The sequence below is a fragment of the Ranitomeya variabilis genome, chromosome 4 (assembly GCF_051348905.1).
Source record: "Ranitomeya variabilis isolate aRanVar5 chromosome 4, aRanVar5.hap1, whole genome shotgun sequence".
In the NCBI taxonomy this organism is placed as follows: Eukaryota; Metazoa; Chordata; class Amphibia; order Anura; family Dendrobatidae; genus Ranitomeya; species Ranitomeya variabilis.
The window spans coordinates 223,340,002-223,361,156 of NC_135235.1; the positions used below are offsets into that span (position 1 = coordinate 223,340,002).

The 21,155-nt window shown below is 47.0% G+C and overlaps 1 protein-coding gene across 1 annotated transcript; it reads left to right on the plus strand.

Annotated features, from left to right (window-relative positions):
• Positions 1–864: 864 nt before the first annotated feature.
• LOC143770440 (myeloid cell surface antigen CD33-like) lies at positions 865–15,945 on the plus strand. The gene is made up of 3 exons (XM_077260064.1): positions 865–981; positions 3,550–3,666; positions 15,410–15,945. The coding sequence occupies exons 2-3, from the start codon at positions 3,624–3,626 to the stop codon at positions 15,823–15,825; spliced, it is 459 nt and encodes a 152-aa protein (XP_077116179.1). The 5' UTR covers positions 865–981; positions 3,550–3,623; the 3' UTR covers positions 15,826–15,945.
• Positions 15,946–21,155: the final 5,210 nt, after the last annotated feature.

Genomic DNA, 21,155 nt, shown 5'->3' on the forward strand with positions numbered 1-21,155 from the left:
GAGAGGTGAGTATATCATTATTTTTTATTTTTATTCCTTTTTTTTTACACTAATATGGTTCCCAGGGCCTGGAGGAGAGTCTCCTCTCCTCCACCCTGGGTAGCAACCGCACATTATCTGCTAACTTCCCGCATCGTAGGCACAGCCCCATGCAGGAAGTTAACGGATCAATGCATTCCTATGGGTGCAGAATCACAGCGATTCTGCACAAAGAAGTGACATGCTGCGGAATGTAAACCGCTGTGTTTCTGCGCGGTTTTTCCCGCAGCATGTGCACAGCGGATTGCGGTTTCCATAGGGTTTACATGTAAATGTAAATGCAATGGAAACTGCTGCGGACCCGCAGCTGCAGAAACTGCTGCGGATCCGCGGTAAAACCCGCAAAGTGTAAACATGGCCTTAGACGTCCGCAGAAAAACGCTAGTGTGAAAGTAGCCTAACAATCATTTTTGCAATTATAGCATTTCAGTAGAAATGTTGCATCGTTAATCGGCTCTTTATTTCCCTGCACATTCCACTTTCATGCGATCTTTGGTCATTATAACTATAGAGACAGATACCGCAGATTCATTTTCAAGCTAAATTATAACTGTGACTATTATAATATTCACTCTATGTGGAAGTTACACCAGTGAAGATTAGACCATTTAACTTTTCTTTATTGTTTTTTTTTGGTTTGTTTTGACAAGTGAGACAAAAATCGATTTCTATAAGTGTCTGTGTGTTCCATGACCTACTAATACATTACAATAAGATAAAGTATTTTACAGAAAACAAAAGAGGACACTTTAGTAAAAAAAAAAAGAGGAAGTGGAAGACGAGGAAATTACAAAATAGAAACATTAAGCAATGAGTGACAGAAAGATCATAGTAAGCAAAGCAAGAGGAAGACTCAGGAGACAGAAGAAGAAACACAGAGCAGAAGTGCCGAGGGGCTGTGGTGGCTGCACACTAACCTTCTAATATTCTATACTTTACAGGGTGAGTGCAGATTATTCTTTATATATATATATATATGTTCTGTGTTATATTTAATGTAAAACGAAAAACTGCGCAGGATATTACTAATGTCACTTACTGTTATAGAGAGCAGCGCAGTATGTGAGGGCGGCCGTAGGCTGAGGAAGAGAACTATGATATGTCATGGACTTCCATAGCCCCAGACTGTGTCTCATCCATCATTCCTATTCATGTGTATTCAGTCCTGCCAATAAAGATTCCTCGAATTTGATATATAGAAGATAGATAAATAATAGCTAGATATATAATCTTTATCTTTTCTTTATATAGCGCTAACATATTCCGCAGCGCTATACAGTTTGCACACATTATCATCGCTGTCCCCGTTGGGACGCACAATCTAAATTTCCTATCAGTATGTCTTTGGAATGTGGGAGGAAACCCATGCAAACACAGGGAGAACATACAAACTCTTTGCAGATGTTGTCCTTGGTGGGATTTGAACCCAGGACTCCAGCGCTGCAATGCTAACCACTGCGCCACCGTGCTAATAATAGGTAGATGATAGATAGATAGATAGATAGATAGATAGATAGATAGATAGATAGATAGATAGATTGATAGATGATAGATAAAAATATAGATAATAGATAGATAGATAGATAGATAGATAGATAGATAGATAGATAATAGATAGATAGATAGATGATAGATAAAAAGATAGATAATAGATAGATAGATAGATAGATAGATAGATAGATAGATAGATAGATAGATAATAGATAGATAGATTGATAGATGATAGATAAAAAGATAGATAATACAGGTCCTTCTCAAAAAATTAGCATATAGTGTTAAATTTCATTATTTACCATAATGTAATGATTACAATTAAAATTTCATATATTATAGATTCATTATCCACCAACTGAAATTTGTCAGGTCTTTTATTGTTTTAATACTGATGATTTTGGCATACAACTCCTGAAAACCCAAAAAACCTGTCTCAATAAATTAGCATATTTCACCCGTCCAATCAAATAAAAGTGTTTTTTTAATAACAAACAAAAAACCATCAAATAATAATGTTCAGTTATGCACTCAATACTTGGTCGGGAATCCTTTGGCAGAAATGACTGCTTCAATGCGGCGTGGCATGGAGGCAATCAGCCTGTGACACTGCTGAGATGTTATGGAGGCCCAGGATGCTTCAATAGCGGCCTTAAGCTCATCCAGAGTGTTGGGTCTTGCGTCTCTCAACTTTCTCTTCACAATATCCCACAGATTGTCTATGGGGTTCAGGTCAGGAGAGTTGGCAGGCCAATTGAGCACAGTAATACCATGGTCAGTAAACCATTTACCAGTGGTTTTGGCACTGTGAGCAGGTGCCAGGTCGTGCTGGAAAATGAAATCTTCATCTCCATAAAGCATTTCAGCCGATGGAAGCATGAAGTGCTCCAAAATCTCCTGATAGCTAGCTGCATTGACCCTGCCCTTGATGAAACACAGTGGACCAACACCAGCAGCTGACATGGCACCCCACACCATCACTGACTGTGGGTACTTGACACTGGACTTCAGGCATTTTGGCATTTCCTTCTCCCCAGTCTTCCTCCAGACTCTGGCACCTTGATTTCCGAATGACATGCAAAATTTGCTTTCATCAGAAAAAAGTACTTGGGACCACTTAGCAACAGTCCAGTGCTGCTTCTCTGTAGCCCAGGTCAGGCGCTTCTGCCGCTGTTTATGGTTCAAAAGTGGCTTTACCTGGGGAATGCGGCACCTGTAGCCCATTTCCTGCACACGCCTGTGCACGGTGGCTCTGGATGTTTCCACACCAGACTCAGTCCACAATCTTCCTCAGGGTCCGGTCACCTCTTCTCGTTGTACAGCGTTTTCTGCCACATTGTTTCCTTCCAACAGACTTACCATTGAGGTGCCTTGATACAGCACTCTGGGAACAGCCTATTTGTTGAGAAATTTCTTTCTGGGTCTTACCCTCTTGCTTGAGGGTGTCAATGATGGCCTTCTTGACATCTGTCAGGTCGCTAGTCTTACCCATGATGGGGGTTTTGAGTAATGAACCAGGCAGGGAGTTTTTAAAAGCCTCAGGTATCTTTTGCATGTGTTTAGAGTTAATTAGTTGATTCAGAAGATTAGGGTAATAGGTCATTTAGAGAACCTTTTCTTGATATGCTAATTTATTGAGACAGGTTTTTTGGATTTTCAGGAGTTGTATGCCAAAATCATCAGTATTAAAACAATAAAAGACCTGACAAATTTCAGTTGATGGATAATGAATCTATAATATATGAAAGTTTAATTGTAATCATTACATTATGGTAAATAATGAAATTTAACACTATATGCTAATTTTTTGAGAAGGACCTGTAGATAGATAGATAGATAGATAGATAGATAGATAGATAGATAGATAGATTGATTGATTGATAGATAGATAGATGATAGATAGATAATAGATAGATAAAAATATAGATACTAGATAGATAATAGATAAAGTTTTTTTTTTAACTTTACTCCTAAAAATCAACAGAAGCGACAGAAAGTGAAATATTATTTGTTCCATAGAATCTACAATCCATCCAACATCTCAACCAAAAGATAATCTCAGTATCAAGAAGAAGCACACAAAGCCCCACATCATGGGGCTCAGTATTTTGGCTGTCCTCCCTCTCATCTGGAAAGGTGAGTCCTGCACACTGATATATTGGATTTGGATGTAGTGTAAGGTGCAGTTTATTTTGGCACATTTTAGATCACACAGTATCCTTGGCCTCTGCCGCAGATTTTAGTGCTCCATTGATTTTCTGATACTTTTTAGGTTTTGGCAATTGTACAAATAAATAAAACACAAGTTTCATTACACGAGGATAATATACCACCATAATCCCAGATCCAGGACGGCACTGAACATTTTTTTTTTTTTTTAAATGCAACTTGTTCTCAGCCATCGGGGTCTCCCATGTGTGAGGTCAATAATGTTTTCTTTATCTTGTTTAATGAAAATTTTATGTTCTAACTATTTCAGTGAGTTCTGGAGACTGAAGACCTGTCTATAAAATGGCTACATAATGAGACTGTGTTATACTGAGGATGTATGGGGGGCATGGGCGGAATGATGTGCTGCTTCAACCTCATCATCATCTGTGATGAAGATGGATCACCCCCAGTAGGGCAGTGGGGTACTCGGAGCCGGGTCCTTCGGTTCTCAAGGGGGATGTCACGGTGGCTGACCCGGTCTGTGGCCCTAGGGACGTCCGTATTAAAAGGGAAAGGTCTTTAAAGGGATAATGTTCGTGACGCCACCTGTGGTATTCGGTCAGGGTGACCGACGCTGCTGTGAGTGGTCCGCTGGGGTGATGTTATGGCAGCTAGATGGTATACCTTCCCACAGGTGAAGTGTATCCCCAGGGCTTCCCAGAAGTGTAGATGGTGATGGTGGATGATGTAAAGCGCAGTGAATAACGAGGACACAAGGGTGCAGTCTCTTTACCTTTACTGAAGACTTCAGCATCCACAGTCCAGGGTACGGACCACAGGGCAGGCAGAGTCCGGCCAGTCTGAAGGCAAATCCAGAGTCCCCATATCCAGGTGGAAATCAGTAGCCTTCCTCTAGCACCTGTGTGTTGTAGTACCTCCCTGCTGAGCTTCTCAGTAAGGTCCTCACAACTTTTGTAGATCTTCTAGATGTTATTTCTTCCTCTCTGTCCCCCAGATGGTGTGGATAGGACAAACCTGTATGACTGATGGCCTGAGGCTTTTTACAGGGACCCTAGAGACGCCCCGACCCCCACAAGTTGCCACCGCGACTCCTAGGTATTAAGGTCGGGCAGCCAACTTGGAATTGACTGTCCTGCCGGTCTCTGGAGCAAGGCTTGGAGACGGTTGCTCCCTTGGTGTTCTGGCCACCGGCTACGCGCCTCAGAATGAGGCAGCCTATTTCAGGGCAGAACTCCTTCTGGTGTTATCTCCTTGTGCTATGACTTAGTTTCTCACCCTCTACAATACAATTCTCTTTGTGTCCTTTCTTAGGATGCTGCTGCACGTGGGGCAGGTGCAGCTTCGTGCCTTTCTGTCCCGCTAGGCCTCCGACAGGATCCCACCCCTGCCAAGGGCCCTCTGTCTGCAGCTCCGATGTTCCTCTTTTTCCCCTTGCCTGCCTGACAGGTATTGCCTGGGCAAAGCCCAGTCAGCTTCTGACTAACTTTCTATCCAGCCCACCAGTTTTACCCTATTGTGAGGAGTGCCCTAGTAGATAGGAGCAAGGCTCCCCCTGCTGGACTGGAGTGTGAAGTGTGGTGTATGGTTTGTGATAGGAAGATCTCCTTTATTGCCATCAGACGTGATATCACTCCCCCTGGTGGAAGAATGACATCACTGCAACAACCAGGACTCTGGGGCGCTGCACTCCCCCCCTCGTTAAATCCAGTACTCCCGGACTGGGAAAAGAAAACAACAATTACAGGTTAACAAAAGACATGCAAAATTTTGAAATGCTATAAAACAAGTTAATATAACAGTGCTTCCCTTTATGGGAGGTGAGAACACTTGAACGTTGCAAACAAGAACATATTTACATTGTCAGATGCGCTAACTATGAAATACTATTACCCATACAGGTATACTATCTATTAACTACTAAGTGCAATTACAAGACAATAAATTAACATTTTCTTTATTCAAGCATCAAACAGTTATTCTTCTCCAAGTGCAAAGTCTTTTAACTAACTACCTAAGGCTCACTAAGTGACTCACTAACCCCTATGGGTTCACTCTATTGAAATGCAGAACAGGTGTCACCCCCCCTATGGGTTCACTGTATCTTTCTTTTAATTTATTTCCTATTCTTGGCTACATACTATCAGCTATGTATAAACATTATTACTATCTAACTATCTAAAACAACATTATCACTCTTGAGCAAAGTGCAACAAACTAACATTCCCTTTAAGAGGAAACCCAAGTCTTTTTCTGAGGTAAGGCAAACAATCACATCATCAATATTCAAGTCAGTTCAAAGGTGACGTGATGCAATATGAGGGACCCGTTATGAACCCCCGAACGTTGGTCTTGGGTGGGCTACAAGACGTGTAATCCTGACTCGGAATTCTGCCGCATCAACGGGTTTTTCTTCAGATTTGTAAGGCAAAGCAGTTATTTTTACAGCATAATTAACAGCAGTTTCTGTTAAGAGGCAGTCTCTGTAAAAGCCTTCTTTGTAAAACCAGTAGAGAGCACCTTTAAGAAGGTGCAAACTATTTACAGGCACAGCAGTTTGTAATCATGCACAGTTCATGATTCTGCAGTTCTTTGGTAAAAGTAGAAAAACTTGTGCAAAAACATAGGATCCCTTTAAACAGGGGATCCCTTTAAAAGTTAACCCTTGCATGGGTCACCACGGGTGTTGGCTCAGCAGCCACAACAGTTTCAGTCGTGGTGACAGTGCAGGTGGTGATCCGAGTAGCAGTTTATGTGGAAGTAACAGTAGTCGTGGTGGTCGTAGCAGTCATTTGGACGTGAGGTGGCGTCATTGCCACAGGAGACAACTTAGCTGGTGCTTTGGCGTGATGTGCCAGAGTGTCCCTTTTCTTGTGCACATTTAGAGAGAACCAGCCTTTCTCACAGAAATGTCTGGTGTAGGTGACGGTGTCTCCCGGGTAAAGGTCTCGGTCTGGGTGGCCTTCCCAGAGGTGGGATTCCACATCCCTCCGGTTCACAAAGACCTCCGCATACAGTCCTTGCTCCTTGATGAAGCCCCATCCCCCTCTGAGTTTGAAAGCTACAACTGTGCCCTGCTTACGCGGGGCCTGGTGGGCGGTATGGTCCTTGCGGGCCTTGGCCTTGACTGCTAGGTTGCGTTGGTCATGGGCCTTGCGTTGGGCCTGGTGTCTCTCTTCCGTCTCCTCCCACTGACGAGCAATCTGGGCTTGGTAGTCCTCCCAACTTAGAACCTCAAAAGTCTCTCCTTTTTGTGTTTCTGCACCGGGGAACCCTATGAAATCTGGTCCAGGATTCACCCAGCGGTACACAGTCCGCTCCGCGTACACTTCACCCAGCAGGGTGGTGGGCGCAATTGGGGCCTTCAAGAATTGCTCCATGCCCGTGGACTGGTCCCAGGGCTCGAGACGCTGGAGTCTGCGGGTACCGCGGGTAGGTGACGCTGTGACGGGGCCTATCAGTAGGTCTTCTCTCACTGGGGCAGGGTCAGCATCCTTACCTGTCGCAGCGGTGCCCCTGCTGTCGGCTGGTTCTGTTGGCGGCATCACCTGCGACGGTGCTGGCAGTGGCTCCTGTAGCGGCGCAGGGAGCGGTGTCGGTGGTGGTGCTGGCGGGCCCTCTGCAGGCATTATCTGGCATGCGGCCTTGGTGGTCACCCACAGCTGCAGAAGTTGGTTGATCAGCTCATCCACTCTGGCCTGCAGGAAGTCAGCGTTAACGGTGGAGGCCTGGTCACGGTGCCCCACCGGGTAGCTGGGGGAGTCCTCGGCTCCGACCCCATGCTCTGGTTCTGGGCAGCTTGCCATGGCATCCTCCACATGGTTCGCCTCTTCCTGGTCTTTTTCCCGCTCTCTCCTTCTGGGGCAGTTTAGTTTTTGTTGTCTCCGCCCGCCTGTCATGTTCTCAATGGCAAGAGAACATAGCATCAGCATATATAGGAACTAGCTCTTGGAAGATGGGAACTGAGCTGACCATGAACTAAACCTAACACACAACTAGCAGTGGCCGGGTAGCATGCCTACGTTGATTCTAGATGCCCAGCACCAGCCGGAGGACTAAATAATGCTAGCAGAGGAAAATATTAGTCCTAGCTCACCTCTAGAGAAATACCCCGAAAGGAGACAGAGGCCCCCCACATGTATTGGCGGTGAATTAAGATGAAATAACAAACGTAGTATGAAAATAGGTTTAGCAAATTTGAGGTCCACTTACTACATAGCAGAAGACAGAAAGGACACTTTCATGGTCAGCTGAAAACCCTATCAAAACACCATCCAGAAATTACTTTAAAACTCTGGCATTAACTCATAACACCAGAGTGGCAATTCCTGTTCACAAGAGCTTTCCAGACACAGTAACGAAACTACAGCTGTGAACTGGAACAAAAATGCAAAAACAAACATGGACAGGAGTCCAACTTATCTAGTAGTTGTCTAGGAGCAGGAACAAGCACAGAGAGGCTTCTGATAACATTGTTGACCGGCAAGCAACTAACAGAGCAGCAAGGTTATATAGCGACTCCCACATCTTGATGGGAACAGGTGAACAAAGAAGATGAAGACACAGTTCAATTCCACCAGTAGCCACCGGGGGAGCCCAGAATCCAAATTCACAACAGTACCCCCCCCTCAAGGAGGGGGCACCGAACCCTCACCAGAACCACCAGGGCGATCAGGATGGGCCCTATGAAAGGCACGAACCAAATCAGAGGCATGAACATCAGATGCATTCACCCAAGAATTATCCTCCTGGCCGTATCCCTTCCACTTGACCAGATACTGGAGTCTCCGTCTGGAAACACGAGAGTCTAAGATTTTCTCCACAACGTACTCCAACTCACCCTCAACCAACACCGGAGCAGGAGGCTCAACGGAAGGCACAACCGGTACCTCATACCTGCGCAATAATGACCGATGAAAAACGTTATGAATAGAAAAGGATGCAGGGAGGTCCAAACGGAAGGAAACAGGGTTAAGAATCTCCAATATCTTATACGGGCCGATGAACCGAGGCTTAAACTTAGGAGAAGAGACCCTCATAGGGACAAAACGAGAAGACAACCACACCAAGTCCCCAACACAAAGCCGAGGACCAACACGACGGTGGCGGTTGGCAAAAAGCTGAGTCTTCTCCTGGGACAACCTCAAATTGTCCACCACCTGCTCCCAGATCTGATGCAATCTCTCCACCACAGCATCCACTCCAGGACAATCCGAAGATTCCACCTGACCAGAGGAAAATCGAGGATGAAACCCCGAATTACAGAAAAACGGGGACACCAAAGTGGCAGAGCTGGCCCGATTATTGAGAGCGAACTCTGCCAATGGCAAAAAAGCAACCCAATCATCCTGGTCAGCAGACACAAAACACCTCAGATATGTCTCCAGGGTCTGATTAGTCCGCTCGGTCTGGCCATTCGTCTGAGGATGGAAAGCGGACGAAAAAGACAAATCTATGCCCATCCTAGCACAGAATGCCCGCCAAAATCTAGACACGAATTGGGTCCCTCTGTCAGAAATGATATTCTCAGGAATACCATGCAAACGAACAACATTTTGAAAAAACAGAGGAACCAACTCGGAAGAAGAAGGCAACTTGGGCAGAGGAACCAAATGGACCATCTTAGAGAAACGGTCACACACCACCCAGATGACAGACATCTTCTGAGAAACAGGCAGATCTGAAATAAAATCCATCGAGATGTGCGTCCAAGGCCTCTTAGGAATAGGCAAGGGCAACAATAATCCACTAGCCCGAGAACAACAAGGCTTGGCCCGAGCACAAACGTCACAAGACTGCACAAAGCCTCGCACATCTCGTGACAGGGAAGGCCACCAGAAGGACCTTGCCACCAAATCCCTGGTACCAAAAATGCCAGGATGACCTGCCAACGCAGAAGAATGAACCTCAGAGATGACTCTACTGGTCCAATCATCAGGAACAAACAGTTTATCAGGTGGGCAACGATCCGGTCTATCCGCCTGAAACTCCTGCAAGGACCGCCGCAGGTCTGGAGAAACGGCTGACAATACCACTCCATCCTTAAGGATACCTGTGGGCTCAGAGTTACCAGGCGAGTCAGGCTCAAAACTCCTAGAAAGGGCATCCGCCTTAACATTCTTAGAACCCGGTAGGTATGACACCACAAAATTAAACCGAGAGAAAAATAATGACCAGCGCGCCTGTCTAGGATTCAGGCGCCTGGCAGTCTCAAGATAAATCAAATTTTTGTGGTCAGTCAATACCACTACCTGATGTCTGGCCCCCTCAAGCCAATGGCGCCACTCCTCAAAAGCCCACTTCATGGCCAAAAGCTCCCGATTCCCAACATCATAATTCCGCTCAGCGGGCGAAAATTTACGGGAAAAGAAGGCACAAGGCCTCATCACGGAGCAGTCAGAACTTTTCTGCGACAACACTGCCCCAGCTCCGATCTCAGAAGCGTCGACCTCAACCTGAAAAGGTAGAGCAACATCAGGCTGACGCAACACAGGGGCAGAGGAAAAACGGCGCTTAAGCTCCCGAAAGGCCTCCACAGCGTCAGGGGACCAATCAGCAACATCAGCACCCTTCTTAGTCAAATCGGTCAATGGCTTAGCAATATCCGAAAAACCAGCAATAAATCGACGATAAAAGTTAGCAAAGCCCAAAAATTTCTGAAGACTCTTAAGAGAAGAGGGCTGCGTCCAATCACAAATAGCTTGAACCTTGACAGGATCCATTTCAATGGAAGAGGGAGAAAAAATATATCCCAAAAAGGAAATCCTCTGTACCCCAAAAACACACTTAGAACCCTTCACACACAAAGAATTAGACCGCAAAACCTGGAAAACCCTCCTGACTTGCTGGACATGAGAGTCCCAGTCATCCGAAAAAATCAGAATATCATCCAGATACACAATCATAAATTTATCCAAATAGTCGCGAAAAATATCATGCATAAAGGACTGGAAAACTGACGGAGCATTTGAAAGACCAAAAGGCATCACTAAATACTCAAAGTGGCCCTCGGGCGTATTAAATGCGGTCTTCCACTCATCCCCCTGCCTGATTCGCACCAAATTATACGCCCCACGAAGGTCAATCTTAGAGAACCACTTAGCCCCCTTTATGCGAGCAAACAAATCAGTCAGCAACGGCAATGGGTATTGATATTTAACAGTGATTTTGTTCAAAAGCCGATAATCGATACATGGTCTCAAAGAGCCGTCTTTTTTTGACACAAAGAAAAAACCGGCTCCTAAGGGAGATGACGATGGACGAATATGTCCCTTTTCCAAGGACTCCTTTATATATTCTCGCATAGCAGCATGTTCAGGCACAGACAGATTAAACAAACGACCCTTTGGGTATTTACTACCCGGAATTAAATCTATGGCACAATCGCACTCTCGGTGCGGAGGTAACGAACCAAGCTTGGATTCTTCAAAGACGTCACGATAGTCAGACAGGAACTCAGGAATTTCAGAGGGAATAGATGATGAAATGGAAACCACAGGTACATCCCCATGAGCCCCCTTACATCCCCAGCTCAACACAGACATAGCTCTCCAGTCGAGGACTGGGTTGTGAGATTGCAGCCAAGGCAATCCTAGCACCAAATCATCATGTAGATTATACAGCACCAGAAAGCGAATAATCTCCTGGTGATCCGGATTAATACGCATAGTTACTTGTGTCCAGTATTGTGGTTTATTATTAGCCAATGGGGTGGAGTCAATCCCCTTCAGAGGAATAGGAGACTCCAAAGGCTCTAAATCATACCCACAGCGTTTGGCAAAGGACCAATCCATAAGACTCAAAGCGGCGCCAGAGTCGACATAGGCGTCCGTGGTAATAGATGACAAAGAGCAAATCAGGGTCACAGATAGAATAAACTTAGACGGTAAGGTGCAAATGGAAACAGATTTATCAAGCTTTTTAGTGCGCTTAGAGCACGCTGATATAACATGAGTAGAATCACCACAATAGAAACACAACCCATTTTTCCGTCTAAAATTCTGCCGCTCGCTTCGGGACAGAATTCTATCACACTGCATACTCTCTGGCGACTTCTCAGTGGACACCGCCAGATGGTGCACTGGTTTGCGCTCCCGCAAACGCCTATCGATCTGAATAGCCATTGTCATGGACTCATTCAGACCCGCAGGCACAGGGAACCCCACCATAACATCCTTAATGGCATCAGAGAGACCCTCTCTGAAAGTCGCCGCCAGGGCGCACTCATTCCACTGAGTAAGCACAGACCATTTACGGAATCTTTGGCAGTAAATTTCCGCTTCATCTTGCCCCTGAGATAGGGACATCAAAGTTTTTTCTGCCTGAAGCTCCAAATGAGGTTCGTCATAAAGCAACCCCAAGGCCAGAAAAAACGCATCCACATTGAGCAACGCAGGATCCCCTGGTGTCAATGAGAAAGCCCAGTCTTGAGGGTCGCCCCGGAGCAAGGAAATCACAATCCTGACCTGCTGTGCAGGATCTCCGGCAGAGCGAAATTTCAGGGACAAAAATAATTTGCAATTATTTCGAAAATTCTGAAACCCAGATCTATTCCCCGAGAAAAATTCCGGCAAAGGAATTCTCGGCTCAGATACAGGTGCATGACAAACAAAGTCTTGCAAATTTTGTACCTTCGTGGCGAGATTATTCAAACCTGCAGTTACACTCTGAAGATCCATTACAAACAGGTGGACACAGAGCCATTCAAAGATTAGAAGGAGAAAAAAAAAAAAAAAAAAAAAAAAAAATCTCAGCAGACTTCTTATTTCTCTCCTTTCTCAGCCAAGGATTTTAACCCTTTAGTGGGCCGGTCAAACTGTCATGTTCTCAATGGCAAGAGAACATAGCATCAGCATATATAGGAACTAGCTCTTGGAAGATGGGAACTGAGCTGACCATGAACTAAACCTAACACACAACTAGCAGTGGCCGGGTAGCATGCCTACGTTGATTCTAGATGCCCAGCACCAGCCGGAGGACTAAATAATGCTAGCAGAGGAAAATATTAGTCCTAGCTCACCTCTAGAGAAATACGCCGAAAGGAGACAGAGGCCCCCCACATGTATTGGCGGTGAATTAAGATGAAATAACAAACGTAGTATGAAAATAGGTTTAGCAAATTTGAGGTCCACTTACTACATAGCAGAAGACAGAAAGGACACTTTCATGGTCAGCTGAAAACCCTATCAAAACACCATCCAGAAATTACTTTAAAACTCTGGCATTAACTCATAACACCAGAGTGGCAATTCCTGTTCACAAGAGCTTTCCAGACACAGTAACGAAACTACAGCTGTGAACTGGAACAAAAATGCAAAAACAAACATGGACAGGAGTCCAACTTATCTAGTAGTTGTCTAGGAGCAGGAACAAGCACAGAGAGGCTTCTGATAACATTGTTGACCGGCAAGCAACTAACAGAGCAGCAAGGTTATATAGCGACTCCCACATCTTGATGGGAACAGGTGAACAGAGAAGATGAAGACACAGTTCAATTCCACCAGTAGCCACCGGGGGAGCCCAGAATCCAAATTCACAACACCCGCCATTGAGGATCAGGAGGCGGATCTCGGCTGCTGACGGACATGTCCTCACGGTACAAAGATATTTAGACTTGGCGGCCATTATTCTTCGCTCTTCTCAGTTCGTTCACGCCCACAACTCCACTCCCTTCTTCTTCTCCTGCGCTCCTTGTGGCGCTGTAATGGCGGCGGTTTTGGCGGGAATTTTGGTGGTCTTTTGCAATACACAGTCCTTTAGTAAATCGCAGTTCAGATACAGTTCTTGCACAGTTCTTAGGCGCACATGACCCGATTTTCAGGCCTAAGTAGATCCTGTTCGTGACGCCAAAGATGGATCACCCCAGTAGGGCAGTGCGGTACTCGGAGCCGGGACCTTCGGTTCTCTAGGGGTATGTCATGGTGGCTGACCCGGTCTGTGGCCCTAGGGACGTCCGTATTAAAAGGGAAAGGTCTTTAAAGGGATAATGTTCATGACGCCACCTGTGGTATTCGATCAGGGTGACAGACGCTGCTGTGAGGAATCCACTGGGGTGATGTTATGGCAGCTAGATGGTATACCTTCCCACAGGTGAAGTGTATCCCCAGGGCTTCCCAGAAGTGTAGATGGTGATGGTGAATGATGTAAGGCACAGTGAATAACGAGGACACAAGGGTGCAGTCTCTTTACCTTTACTGAAGACTTCAGCATCCACAGTCCAGGGTACGGACCACAGGGCAGGCAGAGTCCGGCCGGTCTGAAGGCAAATCCAGAGTCCCCCTATCCAGGTGGAAATCAGTAGCCTTCCTCTAGCACGTGTGTTGTATTACCTCCCTGCTGAGCTTCTCGGTAAGGTCCTCACAACTGTTGTAGATCTTCTAGATGTTATTTCTTCCTCCCTGTCCCCCAGATGGTGTGGATAGGACAAACCCATATGACTGATGGCCTGAGGCTTTTTATAGGGACCCTAGAGATGCCCCGACCTCCACCAGTTGCCACCGTGTCTCCTAGGTATTAAGGTCGGGCAGCCAACTTGGAATTGACTGTCCTGTCAGTCTCTGGAGGAAGGCTTGGAGACGGTTGCTCCCTCGGTGTTCCGGCCACCGGCTACGCACCTCAGAAGGAGGCAGCCTATTTCAGGGCAGAACTCCTTCTGGTGTTATCTCCTTGTGCTATGACTTCGTTTTTCACCCTCTACAATACAATTCTCTTTGTGTGCTTTCTTAGGATGCTGCCGCACGTGGGGCAGGCGCAGCTCTGTGCCTTTCTGTCCCGCTAGGCCTCCGACAGGATCCCACCCCTGTCAGGGACCCTCTGTCTGCAGCTCCGATGTTCCTCCTTTTCCCCCTGTCTGCCTGACAGGTGTTGCCTGGGCAAAGCCCCTCAGCTTCTGACTAACTTTCTATCCAGCCTACCAGTTTTACCCTATTGTGAGGAGTGCCCTAGTAGATAGGAGCAAGGCTCCCCCTGGTGGACTGGAGTGTGAAGTGTGGTGTATGGTTTGTGATACCTGGTAGGAAGATCTCCTTTATTGCCATCAGACGTGATAGCACTCTTCCTGGTGGAAGAATGACATCACTGCAACGACCAGGACTCTGGGGCGCTGCAGGTATATACATCATAAATCAAGTGTAGGGGAGCTCAGATTCCAACCCCGCTACACATGGGACGGGTTCCAGCCGCCCTGCAGCCACTAAAAGCAGCAACCAGAGCTATCTAAAATGGCTGCTGTTGACCATAAGATGCTGCTTGCGCATCTGTTCTTGTACCCAATGTCGCCCCATCCAAACGGGGCATCACGGGAGAGCAAGGACTGAAAAAAATGCAATATATAAAAAATATGATCAAATGATGCAGATTCAAATTCCCTGTAGTGACCAAAAAACTGTAATGTGAAAAAGACTAAATAAAAAAAGAAAAATATAAAATTTCTATTCCACAGTTAAAAAAAAATAAAATGTAAAAACTAAAAAAAAAAACCATATTTGATGAAAGTATAAAACTTTTTAACACTTATAGTTTGATTGAAAGAAGGGGTCCGCTCATACACTGTGCAGATCCGACTGCCCCTGATAACAGTTGATTGATGGTGGGGGATCTGATGTCCTATAAAAGAAGATATATAATAGTAAGAAAAACTCAATATATTTGTGAATTATTTCAGAAATAAAATTCCTGATATTTAACGATGACATGTTTCATCCTTCTACAGGTATCGTGTGCCAGGTGCCTTTTCCAGTGCCGGGCTTTGATATCAGCGTGAATTCTAGTGTCAGTGTACAGGAGGGTCTCTGTGTGACGATTCCATGCTCCTTCATCGCTGACGGTAGAAAGACATTCAACAATACCTCTGGGTACTGGATACGGAGGCAGTCACATGTAAATGTGTATTATATCGTAGCCACCAACAATAGATCCACTGCTGTGAAAAAAACAAACTTCCACCTAACGGGAAATCCCGATACTGGAGACTGCACCCTGACAATCACTGACGCCAAGGAAGAAGACAATGGGATTTATTACTTCAGATTTGTAGAAAGTAGATCCAGTACATTGAAATATAATTATAACAGAGAAGCAATAACCGCCATTACTGTGACCGGTAAGTGTGAGTGTATCCGGCAGTGATGGTCAGATATAGCAGTGTATGTGCTCTATGTCACCGTACTACCAGTTATATAACATCTATAAGTAGAAGGTGCCGCACCCCATGAAGTATTTGCCAACTGCATCATCCACATTACAGCCATGTTACTCCATCACATTTTTACACGAAAAAACAGTCCTAATTAATATACTGTAAATATATATATATATATATTTATATATATATATATATATATATATATATATATATATATATATATATACACTCACTGGCCACTTTATTAGGTACACCTGTCCAACTTCTTGTTAACACTTAATTTCTAATCAGCCAATCACATGGCGGCAACTCAGTGCATTTAGGCATGTAGACATGGTCAAGACAATCTCCTGCAGTTCAAACCGAGCATCAGTATGGGGAAGAAAGGTGATTTGAGTGCCTTTGAACGTGGCATGGTTGTTGGTGCCAGAAGGGCTGGTCTGAGTATTTCAGAAACTGCTGATCTACTGGGATTTTCACGCACAACCATCTCTAGGGTTTACAGAGAATGGTCCGAAAAAGAAAAAAAATCCAGTGAGCGGCAGTTCTGTGGGCGGAAATGCCTTGTTGATGCCAGAGGTCAGAGGAGAATGGGCAGACTGGTTCGAGCTGATAGAAAGGCAACAGTGACTCAAATCGCCACCCGTTACAACCAAGGTAGGCCTAAGAGCATCTCTGAACGCACAGTGCGTCGAACTTTGAGGCAGATGGGCTACAGCAGTAGAAGACCACACCGGGTACCACTCCTTTCAGCTAAGAACAGGAAACTGAGGCTACAATTTGTACAAGCTCATCGAAATTGGACAGTAGAAGATTGGAAAAACGTTGCTTGGTCTGATGAGTCTCGATTTCTGCTGCGACATTCGGATGGTAGGGTCAGAATTTGGCGTAAACAACATGAAAGCATGGATCCATCCTGCCTTGTATGGAGCATCTTTGGGATGTGCAGCCGACAAATCTGCGGCAACTGTGTGATGCCATCATGTCAATATGGACCAAAATCTCTGAGGAATGCTTCCAGCACCTTGTTGAATCTATGCCATGAAGAATTGAGGCAGTTCTGAAGGCAAAAGGGGGTCCAACCCGTTACTAGCATGGTGTACCTAATAAAGTGGCCGGTGAGTGTATATATAACTGACAGAGAAATCCCTACCTCTGTACCAGATGGAGCTACAAGCCTGTGATTAGAGTGATGCGTAGATCCTCCGAGTGTGATTATGACGATATATTTTGGTGTTCGTAACTTAAACGGTTTGCATAATATCTTCCAAAAACAGAACAAAGACCTTCTATGCGTTCTAGAAGTTTCTCTAACAGTTCCTGCTAACACAAATTTCTCTTGCAGCTATGCTAGTCGTAAATACCTTTTGTCAATAAAACTCCCCCCACAAGGCAAGCTCTTCTACACAGACAGATAGAAACACAGGAAAGGAAAGAGAACCAGAGAGAGGGGGGGGGGGTTTAGCCCCCGCATGCTAGCAAGAAAACTAACTTATGATATTTCATACCATATCGTGACACCTCCCCCTTTTGGCGTGCGCTACGGCGGCAGGACCTCTCGGTATGCCTCCATGCACACCTCCGTGGGTTCACCCTGGCGGGAGAGTCCATCTGCATTACCATGCTCTTTGCCCACTTTGTGTTTAACGGTGAAGTCAAATTGCTGAAGGGCAAGGCTCCAGCGTAGCAACCTGCCATTGGTTCCACACATGGTGCTTAGCCAGCGCAGAGGGTTGTGGTCGGTCACCACGGTGAAGGTGCGACCGTACAAGTAGGGCTGCAAGCGCTGCAGGGCCCAGACTATGGCCAGGCACTCCTTCTCGATGGTGGAGTAGGCCACTTCCCTCGGCAAAAGTTTCCGGCTCAGGTACAGCACGGGGTGCTCTTGGTCCTCCGAGTCAACCTGGCTGAGCACAGCACCAAGGCCAAACTCACTGGCGTCGGTCTGTACCAAGAACGGTCGACTGCTGTCGACGGCTTTCAACACAGGGGCGTTGCACAGTGCTGTTTTCAACGCCTGGAAGGCCCCCTCACAGCCATCTGTCCAGTTGACGATGTGGGGTAGCTTCTTCCTGGTGAGGTCCGTCAAAGGTTTTGCCAGGCTACTATAGTGCTGCACGAAGCGCCTATAGTACCCTGCAGTGCCCAGGAAGGACATCACCTGTTTCTTGTTCCTGGGAGTGGGCCAGTTCACGATCACGCCCACTTTGTCAGGCTCTGGCTTTAGGGTGTTTCCACCTACCCGGTGCCCCAGGTAGTGAACCTCCCTCATGCCCATCTGGCACTTTCCCGGCTTGATAGTCAGTCCTGCTCGGTGAATTCGCCCGAGCACCTCTTCGAGATGCTGCAGGTGTTCATCCCAGGAGGGACTGAAGATGGCAATGTCATCTAAGTACGCCACAGCGTACTTCTCCAGTCCCTGAAGCAGGAGATTGACCATCCGCTGGAAAGTGGCAGGGGCATTCTTCATGCCGAAGGGCATGACCGTGGACTCGTACAGTCCAAAGGGTGTGATAAAGGCGGACTTCTCCTGCGCCTCGGGGCTCAGGGGAATCTGCCAGTATCCGCGACTCAGATCCATTATTGTCAGGTATTCTGCGCCAGCTAACTTCCCAAGCAGTTCCTCGATGCGCGGCATTGGGTGCGCGTCAGAGGCTGTAATGGCGTTGAGCCCCCTGTAGTCCATGCAGATCCTTCTTTGGCACGAGAACTACAGGTGAGGCCCACGCGCTCTTTGACCGTCGAATCACCCCCAGCTGTAACATCTCATCGATCTCCTGGCGCATAATCTGCTGCACCTGGTCAGAGATTCGATAGGGTGTTCGCCGTAGTGGGGCGTGATTCCCGGTGTCCACCTCGTGGACGGCTAACTCAGTCCGTCCAGGCCGGTTGGAGAACACGACCCGGAAGGGTTCCAGCATGGTTTGCAACTGCAACCGCTGTGGTTCATCTAGCGAGGCGCTTACCTCCACGTCCTCAATGGACCCACGGGCCTTGGCTTGGGCCAGCATGTCCAGGAGGGTGTCTTCCTCCCCGTCTTCGGGTAAGCTGCAGACCGGTAGGACGAAAGGTTCACGTTCGTGATGAGCCTTCATCATGTTGACGTGAAAGGCCTTTCGCCTACCCCGAGTGTGGTCAAGGGTGACCACGTAGGTGACCGGGTTGAGCTGTTGGTGGACAACGTACGGGCCGTCCCAGGCTGCCTGAAGCTTATCCGTTGGTACCGGAACCAGCACCCACACCTTTTGACCCACGTGGTAGGTCCGCTCCCGGGCGTTCTGGTCGTACCAGTGCTTCTGATCAGCCTGAGCCTGCGTCATGTTGTCATGCACCAACTGCGTCAAGGTCTGCATCTTGTCACGGAAGCGCATGACATACTCCACTATGGACACTTCGGAAGGGTTCGGCTCCTCTTCCCAGGATTCTCTTACCAACCCAAGGGGTCCCCGGACTCGCCTGCCGTACAGGAGCTCGAAGGGTGAGAACCCCGTCGAGGCCTGCGGAACCTCTCTGTAAGCGAATAGCAGGTGTGGGAGGTACCGCTCCCAGTCGCGCCCTTGTGTCTCAACCAGCATGCGTAGCATCTGTTTGAGGGTACCATTGAAGCGTTCACACAAGCCATTGGTCTGTGGGTGATACGCACTCGATACCAGGTGCTTCACCTGCATTTTCTTACAGAGAGCCTCCATTAGGTGAGACATAAATTGGGTCCCTCGATCAGTAAGCATTTCCCTGGGAAATCCTACACGTGAAAAGATGGCCAACAGGGCATCCGCCACCTTATCTGCCCTAATTGACGACAGAGCTACTGCCTCTGGGTACCGGGTAGCGTAGTCTACCACAGTAAGAATATATTGCTTTCCAGAGCTGCTGGTGACGGCCAGCGGGCCCACAATGTCCACCGCAATCCTCTGGAAAGGCTCCTCTATCACTGGCAAAGGGATCAGGGGAGCCTTAAGAGCAGGCCCCGCCTTCCCCACTCTTTGGCAGGTGACACAAGAGCGGCAGTAGTTTGACACATCTGTCCCCATCTTAGGCCAATAGAAGTGTTGAGACAGCCGGGCCTTAGTTTTGCTGATCCCCAAGTGTCCAGCTAGCGGGATCTCATGGGCAATCCGCAACAACTCACCCCGGAATTGCTGCGGGACGACAAGCTGTCTTTCCCTCAACCACTCCTTTTGTGATTCTCCGGGTACTGTCTCCCGGTACAACCTTCCTCCTTCCCAGAACACCTTCTCCTTATCAGTCTCGGAGAAGCGCGTCTCGGCGAGTTGTCTCAAACTCTCTAGGCTCGCATCTGTGTGCAGAGCGGCCTGAAACTCCTGGCTAGGGGAAGCCAGAAGCGACGTCAGGGTCCCTTCCCCACGGGAGCTGTTATGACCCCAATGGCGAGGGTCTCAGAGGAACGTGGAAGTCTGCAGAATACAAAAATCCAGCTCATAGGGCAGTGGTAGCTGGGTTGACCATATATCTACTCCTAACGCCAACACTAGAAGTAGCCGGGGATCATTCCTACGTTGATTCTAGATGACACGCTCCAGCCGGAGAATCTAGCTACCCCTAGTAGAGGAAAACAAAAGACCTTTCTTGCCTCCAGAGAAGGGGACCCCAAAGCTGGATAGAAGCCCCCCACAAATAATAACGGTGAGGTAAGAGGAAATGACAAACACAGAAATGAACCAGGTTTAGCACAGAGAGGCCCGCTTACTGATAGCAGAATAAAGAAAGGTAACTTATATGGTCAACAAAAACCCTATCAAAATCCACACTGGAAATTCAAGAACCCCCGAACCGTCTAACGGTCCGGGGGGAGAACACCAGCCCCCTAGAGCTTCCAGCAAAGGTCAGGATATATATTTGGAACAAGCTGGACAAAAATACAAAACCAAAACAAAATAGCAAAAAGCAAAAAGCGGACTTAGCTGATATAACTGGAACCAGGATCAGTAGACAAGAGCACAGCAGACTAGCTCTGATAACTACGTTGCCAGGCATTGAACTGAAGGTCCAGGGAGCTTAAATAGCAACACCCTTAACTAACGACCCAGGTGCGGATAAAAGGAATGACAGAAAAACCAGAGTCAAAAAACTAGTAACCACTAGAGGGAGCAAAAAGTAAATTCACAACAGGGAGCCCTCTGGGACCTGCACTGGGTCCACCTCTGGTTCAGTCATACTGATGACTGAGGAGGGTCCGGAAGGCAGACAGGTATCTGTGTTCCGGGCACTCTGACTGCGGGTGACAGCAGCTACGTAGGCTGTCTCCCCGGGGATTTCTACAGACCCAACAGCCGACGCTGCTATGGGCTCTACC

Bases quoted from the DNA above. Each gene is read 5' to 3' on its own strand.
- LOC143770440 (XM_077260064.1), top strand. From the start codon at position 3,624: ATGGGGCTCAGTATTTTGGCTGTCCTCCCTCTCATCTGGAAAG. The intron at 3,667-15,409 runs GTGAGTCCTGCA...ATCCTTCTACAG, and splicing joins CCTCCCTCTCATCTGGAAAG to GTATCGTGTGCCAGGTGCCT.